The sequence below is a fragment of the Wolffia australiana genome, chromosome 6 (genome assembly GCF_029677425.1).
Source record: "Wolffia australiana isolate 7733 chromosome 6, ASM2967742v1".
Classification (NCBI taxonomy): Eukaryota; Viridiplantae; Streptophyta; class Magnoliopsida; order Alismatales; family Araceae; genus Wolffia; species Wolffia australiana.
Window position 1 is genome coordinate 8,067,187 of NC_135840.1, and position 10,245 is coordinate 8,077,431.

The following is a 10,245-nucleotide window of genomic DNA, read 5'->3' on the forward strand; positions in this document are numbered from 1 at the left end:
GCCACAAGGAAAAAATAAAATTCGTATGATGTGACAAATGCTTTTCTCACAATGAACGAGAATAGGTTCACATGACCATACATTTTGGATATAAACATGTCCATAAGGGGGGTATGATTTGTAAATTGAACAAAGAGAGAGAGATGGCAAACTGAAATTAAACATTCGTATGAGAGGGCTGCATGTCAGCCACAAGGAAAAAATAAAATTCGTATGATGTGACAAATGCTTTTCTCCACAATGAACGAGAAGATGTTCACATGACCATACATTTGGATATAAACATGTCCATAAGGGGGTATGATTTGTAAATTGAACAAAGAGAGATAGATGGGAAACTGAAATTAAACATTCGTATGAGAGGGCTGCATGTCAGCCACAAGGAAAAATAAAATTCGTATGATGTGACAAATGCTTTTCTCCACAATGAACGAGAAGATGTTCACATGACCATACATTTTGGATATAAACATGTCCATAAGGTTGGTATGATTTGTAAATTGAACAAAGAGAGATAGATGGAAACTGAAATTAAACATTCGTATGAGAGGGCTGCATGTCAGCCACAAGGAAAAAATAAAATTCGTATGATGTGACAAATGCTTTTCTCCACAATGAACGAGAAGATGTTCACATGACCATACATTTTGGATATAAACATGTCCATAAGGGGGGTATGATTTGTAAATTGAACAAAGAGAGATAGATGGGAAACTGAAATTAAACATTCGTATGAGAGGGCTGCATGTCAGCCACAAGGAAAAAATAAAATTCGTATGATGTGACAAATGCTTTTCTCCACAATGAACGAGAAGATGTTCACATGACCATACATTTTGGATATAAACATGTCCATAAGGGGGGTATGATTTGTAAATTGAACAAAGAGAGATAGATGGGAAACTGAAATTAAACATTCGTATGAGAGGGCTGCATGTCAGCCACAAGGAAAAAATAAAATTCGTATGATGTGACAAATGCTTTTCTCCACAATGAACGAGAAGATGTTCACATGACCATACATTTTGGATATAAACATGTCCATAAGGGGGGTATGATTTGTAAATTGAACAAAGAGAGATAGATGGGAAACTGAAATTAAACATTCGTATGAGAGGGCTGCATGTCAGCCACAAGGAAAAAATAAAATTCGTATGATGTGACAAATGCTTTTCTCCACAATGAACGAGAAGATGTTCACATGACCATACATTTTGGATATAAACATGTCCATAAGGGGGGTATGATTTGTAAATTGAACAAAGAGAGATAGATGGGAAACTGAAATTAAACATTCGTATGAGAGGGCTGCATGTCAGCCACAAGGAAAAAATAAAATTCGTATGATGTGACAAATGCTTTCGTCCTCAATAAACGAGAAGATGTTCACATGACCATACATTTTGGATATAAACATGTCCATAAGGGGGGTATGATTTGTAAATTGAACAAAGAGAGATAGATGGGAAACTGAAATTAAACATTCGTATGAGAGGGCTGCATGTCAGCCACAAGGAAAAAATAAAATTCGTATGATGTGACAAATGCTTTTCTCCACAATGAACGAGAAGATGTTCACATGACCATACATTTTGGATATAAACATGTCCATAAGGGGGGTATGATTTGTAAATTGAACAAAGAGAGATAGATGGGAAACTGAAATTAAACATTCGTATGAGAGGGCTGCATGTCAGCCACAAGGAAAAAATAAAATTCGTATGATGTGACAAATGCTTTTCTCCACAATGAACGAGAAGATGTTCACATGACCATACATTTTGGATATAAACATGTCCATAAGGGGGGTATGATTTGTAAATTGAACAAAGAGAGATAGATGGGAAACTGAAATTAAACATTCGTATGAGAGGGCTGCATGTCAGCCACAAGGAAAAAATAAAATTCGTATGATGTGACAAATGCTTTTCTCCACAATGAACGAGAAGATGTTCACATGACCATACATTTTGGATATAAACATGTCCATAAGGGGGGTATGATTTGTAAATTGAACAAAGAGAGATAGATGGGAAACTGAAATTAAACATTCAGATGAGAGGGCTGCATGTCAGCCACAAGGAAAAAATAAAATTCGTATGATGTGACAAATGCTTTTCTCCACAATGAACGAGAAGATGTTCACATGACCATACATTTTGGATATAAACATGTCCATAAGGGGGGTATGATTTGTAAATTGAACAAAGAGAGATAGATGGGAAACTGAAATTAAACATTCGTATGAGAGGGCTGCATGTCAGCCACAAGGAAAAAATAAAATTCGTATGATGTGACAAATGCTTTTCTCCACAATGAACGAGAAGATGTTCACATGACCATACATTTTGGATATAAACATGTCCATAAGATGGGGATGATTTGTAAATTGAACGAAGTGAGATAGATGGGAAACTGAAATTAAACATTCGTATGAGAGGGCTGCATGTCAGCCACAAGGAAAAAATAAAATTCGTATGATGTGACAAATGCTTTTCTCACAATGAACGAGAAGATGTTCACATGAACACACATTCTGGATATAAACATGTCCATAAGGGGGGTATGATTTGTAAATTGAACAAAGAGAGATAGATGGGAAACTGAAATTAAACATTCGTATGAGAGGGCTGCATGTCAGCCACAAGGAAAAAATAAAATTCGTATGATGTGACAAATGCTTTTCTCCACAATGAACGAGAAGATGTTCACATGACCATACATTTTGGATATAAACATGTCCATAAGGGGGGTATGATTTGTAAATTGAACAAAGAGAGATAGATGGAAACTGAAATTAAACATTCAGTATGAGAGGGCTGCATGTCAGCCACAAGGAAAAAATAAAATTGTATGATGTGACAAATGCTTTTCTCCACAATGAACGAGAAGATGTTCACATGACCATACATTTTGGATATAAACATGTCCATAAGGGGGGTATGATTTGTAAATTGAACAAAGAGAGATAGATGGGAAACTGAAATTAAACATTCGTATGAGAGGGCTGCATGTCAGCCACAAGGAAAAAATAAAATTCGTATGATGTGACAAATGCTTTTCTCCACAATGAACGAGAAGATGTTCACATGACCATACATTTTGGATATAAACATGTCCATAAGGGGGGTATGATTTGTAAATTGAACAAAGAGAGATAGATGGGAAACTGAAATTAAACATTCGTATGAGAGGGCTGCATGTCAGCCACAAGGAAAAAATAAAATTCGTATGATGTGACAAATGCTTTTCTCCACAACGAACGAGAAGATGTTCACATGACCATACATTTTGGATATAAACATGTCCATAAGGGGGGTATAATTTGTAAATTGAACAAAGAGAGAGAGATGGGAAACTGAAATTAAACATTCGTATGAGAGGGCTGCATGTCAGCCATCAGGAAAAAATAAAATTGCACTGAGGCAAAAGCAATTGAATCTTCAGTTGTAGAGAGCCCAACAGACGCACTTCTAGACCAAAAATCGATGACCCATCATGGATAATATCAATCAATGAGAGGAAATGACATAATTGTCCTGTACGAGGGCTCCCTGTTCTATACAGTGAGAGATGCACCATTATCATCTGCTGTCAGGCTCAGTATCATAGTTGCAGCCTTCGGCGCCCTATTCAGTCAAGAAATAAAAAACAAAGACATTTAACCATAAATTCATTGAATCATGTGACATTAAGTGATTCAATTTGTAAATTTCCATTGTGTAGAAAAGGTATAACATCGCGCAAATAAAAGATCAATCAAGATAAATATTGAAGCAGAATGAAACTAAAAGAGTGTTCCCCAGAGAATAGTGAAAGTATTAGAGTAAATGATTGAAGGATGGAGATACCAAGATTCAGGAGATTGATAGAGACTTGCGGAGTTCCCAAAGCAGGATGCAAGCATATCAGTGTTCACAACTCCTGGGTTGAGCGCAACTGCCGCCATTCCAGTTGGTAGTTCTTTTGCAACAGATCTAGTCAAACCCTCAATAGCCCACTTTGAAGCGCAATACGGTGACACCTGAAAACCACATGTATTTTTTAAAGATATTTTTTATGAATTTTAACAGGACAGAAGTATAGGGTAGTCAGTCGATGACAAATTCCTCATCATCATAGTCATCCATTTTTGGTACAAAAGAAATGATGCGACAAAGATGACACAATGACTAGATTACTGGACAATGACGAATTAGCCATCTGATGATTTTGGCCAATGCTGATGATGATTTATCATTGTCATTATCATCATCATCGTCATTGTCAAGATCATCGCCATCATCATCGCCATTGTGGACAGCAAACACATCCCAGCAGATAACACAAAGCTTTAGTTCAAAAAGTATGCATCTGTTTCCTTGTTATCTCAGTTAAGAGGGTAGAGACGGCCCACAAATGATAAAATTACCTCTGCAGCAGTGGATCGACCCCATCCAGATGACATATTGACGATGATCCCTTGCTTCTTTTCTATCATCAGTGGCAGAAAATGACGGAGTACATTGGCCGTCCCCTTTATATTGATGTCTATGACGGAATCAAACTCTTCGGGGGAGATCTCCCATAGCTTTTTATTTTTGTTTATCGTTCCTGCATTGTTAACTGCACAGTATGTTTTACTTCAGAAATCGAAATTGTGATACCATCATCCATGAAGAAAGAATCAGACGAAGAACAAATGACGTAGATATAGAGAAATAAAGAAATCAAAATTTCAAAAAAAGATGTGGAAAATAAACAATAATCAAGACACATGGACCGTTCTTATTTAAATTACGGATCTCAAAGCAATCGATTTCATTGTATTTTCCACTTTCAGCTTTTGAAATTTCTCTCAATCTTTAATTGCATTTTGCGGAAGGAACAGATCCTCTTTCCAGTAATGTAGATTGAACACGGAGAAAATGGGATAAAAATAAGAACAAAAAATAACCTTGAAAATGACGAATAGAACAGGCAAAAAAGAGCGAAAAAACAATAACCTAAAATTTATGTGCCTTCATCGGTTGAATAAGGCAAGGAAATGTCAAAAAAAAAAAGAAGATTTTTTTACAGTAAATCGTACCCAGAACATCCGGCACCTGCTTCGCATCCACCAGAATCCTCGCCAGTTCCCGAACACGAGCATCGGAGCTCTATTCGCGAAAAAAAGGTCAACAGCATACATTAATCCAACGATTTAGTCGTAAAAACAAACAATTCAAACAAAAACAAGGCCACATAAACGAAATCCAATCGCACCACATCGAGATCGGTGAAGAAGTGCTTCTGAGCGGCGACGCCGGCAGGAGTAACGGCGGCGATTTCGGCCTGCAAAGCCTGGACCTTTTCAAGGGATCGCGCGCAGCCAACGATGGTGTGGCCTCTCCTCGCCAACTCCAGAGCCAGCACCTTGCCCAGACCTCTGCTAACTCCCGTGATCATCACCGTCTTGGAAGAAGCCGGCGAAGCTCCGGCCATGGCGACGAAGTTCTCTTCCCTTCTCTCTCCGCTTTTCTGCAGCCATTAGAGCTCTCTATTTCAATTGCTTCATCACGCGCGGTAACGGACGACGAGCTCGACGTCCACGTGGCGCGCATCTGACCGCACGTTTCTTCGATAATTTCATCTTTTTTAGAAATAATTTCTCAGAAAGATATTTGTTTTTAATTCGATATTCATCTATTTCTTCTTCTCTACTGGAGTTTTCCTACCGGTATTCGGACCTCATATAACATAAAAAGTAATGTCTCGTTTATTTTTTTTATTTTAATGATAGCAAAAACAACCTTGGTTAAGGGCATTAAGCATCAGTCTAATGATAGTGTGGAAAATATGATTAAATAAGTGTTTTACATTATTTTAAAAAAAAAATATCAAGAATCACTGTCACGAGTTAATCCAAAAACTGTGATTAAAATCCCACATAGGCATCGTTAAAATTCAAAAACTTGAATCATATCAGGAGCTCAGTGCATTATCTAATGCTAATCATTTGAGAAAATATATTAGATTTTAACTGTTGGTTATCTGCGGACTCCATTCGCGACGAGTTGGTCAGTAGAATGTGATGTATATTAGCAAGTAGAGTGTCATTATCAAAAACCCCTTCCCACATCAAACTTATTTATTAGGTAAATATGCTTTAGATTACATTTTAATAAATGTATTACAACTCATACTGTTTTACATATTTACGACTTAATTTTTTTAAAAATATATATAATAATTTATTTCCGCAAACCAATATCCAATATCAGCATCCATGTAAAACTGATTTATATACCAGGTACCAATACCCTCTACCAAACTTATCTGTCATCCAAAAATGGTAATATAATATTGGTTGCCTCAAATATCATTAAGACCTTAATGACATCCCATAGTGTTAATAGTCAAAATGACAGTGTCTGATATCTGAGGCTGATATCCATTTAGATATCAGTATCTAATGAAGGTGTCCAATATCTGAGGCCGATATCGATTTCAATATCGGTATCCAATGTCAGATTTGGACATGCAGGAAATACTTCCCAGCGAGTTATAGCAAGTGATCATGCTAGCACTAGTGCACCAGATCCCATCAGAAGTCCGAAGTTACACGTGCTCGGGTGACAGCAGCACCGGGATAAGTGGCCTCGTGGGAAGTCCTCGTGTTGCGCCCCTCGAGATAATTTCTTGGAAAAAAAAACTACACAAAATGACAGGACTTTTTTACACATATACCCATCTTTAGAGGTTTATAAGAGATGTGTCAGAGCCTTTGGGGAAGGAGGTTTTTCCTGTATCCTGAGAAGGCAAAAAATTGCTTAGATGGGCCGGTGGGCCGTCCAACTACGAAAGATCTTCATGGTAGAGGTGAAGGCCCAGCCCGAGGCGCGCACAGGCCCTGCGAAAAGCCATTCCTTCTGCCTTCTGCACTGGATCTCCATAACTTGTGTCGTCCACGGAGGCTGTGCCCGTTGATTCGCGGTAAATCTGGAAAAAACATCAGTTTAATCACAGTTTGAATATTTTAATTTCATATATTTCATCTAAGTCATTGCATACAGTGATGCTTTTATCCCAGCCAACGTTTTTCTCTTTGATTTTGGTTTAAAAAAAATGAATAAATGGGCATAAAAATGACGACGATTATTTCTTTAATTATGTTTGATAGAAATTTTATGCGATGGATTCTTTGTCTGGATAAATAAGATATTTATAAGTAAAAACATAAAGGGTGGGCAGAAGATGAACTGAGATCATAATATTAAACACAGATTGAATATTGTTTTCTTATTTAAACTTTGTTTCTAAAGGACGATCTGATTTTATCAGAAAAAACATTGAAGGAAAAAAAAAACGATCCGGGTATTGGGTAGGCATACCTCTGCATCAGTTCCATAGAGAGTGACACGGTAAATAACTGAAACCGACTTGCCATCAGCAGAATATGTGATGTTTTTTACTTCACCAGACCACTCTACAAGCCGAAAAATGGAAAATATGTGTTTATGTCGTATAAACACCAACTTGGACGAGAGAGCATCAATAATAAATGATAATAAACATGATATTAAATGATTGTTTTGATCTCTAACACAAATGTACCTGGGGCCTGCATATTCAGAATCCGGTTTACAATATGCCTGTGACAAAAATAAAGATGATTATCATTATAGAAGTTGACAGTTTCCTCGCAAAGCAGAAAACCCAAGACACATTACACTTCAGGAAAATACAATTTTCTAAAATCTAGATAAAGTCGCTAGAAAGTATTCCATGAAAAGTCAAAAGCAAAACAACAAATTAGATGGTACTACTATTAGATATCATTTAACTTTAAGAAATATTTAGCATAAATATCCCATGGAATTTTTCGAAAGAAAAATAAAATTAGCAGTTTACTAATAGAAATGAGATTTTATCTTCAATTGGATTTTCTAAAACCTAAAGAACGATGAGAGAAAATGTACATGCGAAGTCAAAAAAGAGATATTAGACTATTTAAAATCGAAATTACATGGTATGTTCAACAATATTTTATAAAACCAAAATAATATTGCTAATATCCACTGAAAGGTCAAAAAAGAGAGAAAAATAAACGATACCAAAATATGAGATTTGTTAACAATGAAAAACATAGCTTTAATATCCCATGGAAAATAAATAAAAAATCAAATTAACTGATATCAAAATCGAAATCAGATCTTCAAATAAATAGTGTTGCTAAAAATATAGAACGGAAAGTAAAATAATAAAATAGAAGTTAGATGTTATCTCAAACTTGATAACGTGTCTGAAAAAAATATCCCAAAAAATACACTTATAAGATCTTATTATAGGGCTCTAAAATTGACTAAATAAAGAGAAGTGTGACATCAACCACCGAAATCTAAAATCATTCGCCATTAAGATCGGCTTTGCGAAATTGACGAAAGATGGCATGCCAGGCTGTAATTCGGATTCAGATAAATTATAATTGGCTCATATTATGCACAATAATTACTAAGGTCCCGGTTGAGTCCAGAGAATGTCATACTATTCACCCAACAAGGGGATCATGATCCTTTTACCAATCTCTTTGCAAAGGTTTTCTCTAGAGCGCGTGAAATTTCGAAATTTAAGCGAGGAATCATAGGCGGATCAAAAAAAATCAGCATAAAACCCGAGAAACACGCAAATACGGCAGCAATCAAAGGGCAAAGCACTTCGGAAACCGCACCAGGGAACATATTTGACTTGCATCCCATCTTCAAACCGAGTTTTGATGAAGGATTCGGGAACTCGCTTGCCGAGCTCGCGGAGGATGTCTGAAAGAGGCCGGCTGATTCCCGACGTCGGGACATCCTCGATCGATTCCACAGGAGAAGGAATACCCTTCGCGGCAAAACCCCGACTCGCTAGAAAGCTCCACGCCTTCCTCCTCGACGAAGATTCAGCCGTCGCCCTCGAGAAAACCGCTCTCGCGCAAGAAGAAGCCATGAACAGTCTCTGTAACTCTTCTCCTCGAGCGGGGTTTTATAGTCCGAGGTTTATGCAGTGTTACAGTCACCGACGGTCAGCGTTAGAAAGCGGTGACCAGTAATATTGAATTTTCGCAATTTATGGGAATTTTTCTATTTATGGAACTTTGTAAATGGGCCGAGTGTGGGGAAGGAATGCGGCCCAATTAGAGTGGAATCTCTAATGGGGCTCTTGGCGGTTAGGGGAGACGTGCTCCTGAGCTGCATGACCCAACTGCCCCATGTCTCTCTCCTCCCTCATCTCTCTCTCTCTCTGTCTCTTCATATCATTCACACAAGCTCTCTCTCTTTCTTCTTCCCTCTATATCTCTTTCTATCACTCACGCAAAATCTATCTCTCTCTTGTCCCTCTTCTCTTTATATCTCTTCATAACACTCTCTCTCTCTCTCTCTCTCTCTCTCTCTCTCTCTCTCTCTCTCTCTCTCTCTCTCTCCTTCATATCACTCACAAGCTCTCTCTCGTCTATCACGCACAAACTCTCTCTCTCTTCATCTTCATATCACTCAAAAACTCTCTCTCTCTCTCTATCTCTCTCTTATTACCACTCACAAACTCTCTCTCTCTATCTCTCTCTTAATATCAGTCACAATCTCTCTCTCTTCATCTTCATATCACTCAAAAACTCTCTCTCTATCTCTCTCTTATTACCACTCACAAACTCTCTCTCTCTATCTCTCTCTTCATATCACACATAAGCTCTCTCTCTCCTCTATAACTCAAAACTCTCTCTCTCTCTTCATCTTCAGATCACTCACATACTCTCTCCCTCTCTATCTCTCTCTCTCCTCAAATCACTCGCACAAACTCTCTCCCTCTCTATCTCTCTCTCTTCATATCACTCACACAGACTCTCTCCCCCTCTCTCTGTCTCTCTTCATATCACTCACACAAAACTCTCTCTCTCTCCCTATCTCTTCATATCACTCACACAAACTCTCTCCCTCTCTATCTCTCTCCCTATCTCTTCATATTACTCACACAAAATCTCTCCTTCTCTATCTCTCTCTCTTGATATCACTCACACAGAATCTCGCTCTCTATCTCTCTTCATATCAGTCACACAAAACTCTCTCTCTCTCCTAATCTCTTCATAGCATTCGCACAAACTATCTTCCTCTATATATCTCTCTCTTTATATCACTAACGCAAACTCTCTCCCTATCTATCTCTCTCTCTCTTATTGTCCATATAAGTATATGTGCCCATCATTTAATGTCTGTTTTCTCTCACTCTTCTACACCTTCCATAAGAGAG

General features: G+C 37.7%; 2 protein-coding genes across 2 annotated transcripts; both read right to left on the reverse strand.

The window, feature by feature from the left end:
* Positions 1-3,347: 3,347 nt before the first annotated feature.
* Positions 3,348-5,507, reverse strand: LOC144704883 (NAD(P)-binding Rossmann-fold superfamily protein). The gene is made up of 5 exons (XM_078577454.1): positions 5,245-5,507; positions 5,069-5,138; positions 4,412-4,605; positions 3,852-4,024; positions 3,348-3,629 (listed from the first exon to the last, which is right to left on the reverse strand). Exons 1-5 carry the CDS (start codon positions 5,461-5,463, stop codon positions 3,560-3,562), a joined length of 726 nt encoding a protein of 241 aa, XP_078433580.1. The 5' UTR covers positions 5,464-5,507; the 3' UTR covers positions 3,348-3,559.
* A 1,167-nt stretch (positions 5,508-6,674) lies between these two features.
* On the reverse strand, positions 6,675-8,966 carry RAD52-1 (cobalt ion binding protein). Its single transcript, XM_078577476.1, has 4 exons — positions 8,690-8,966; positions 7,576-7,613; positions 7,353-7,447; positions 6,675-6,960 (listed from the first exon to the last, which is right to left on the reverse strand). Exons 1-4 carry the CDS (start codon positions 8,947-8,949, stop codon positions 6,817-6,819), a joined length of 537 nt encoding a protein of 178 aa, XP_078433602.1. The 5' UTR covers positions 8,950-8,966; the 3' UTR covers positions 6,675-6,816.
* Between the last annotated feature and the right edge of the window lie 1,279 nt (positions 8,967-10,245).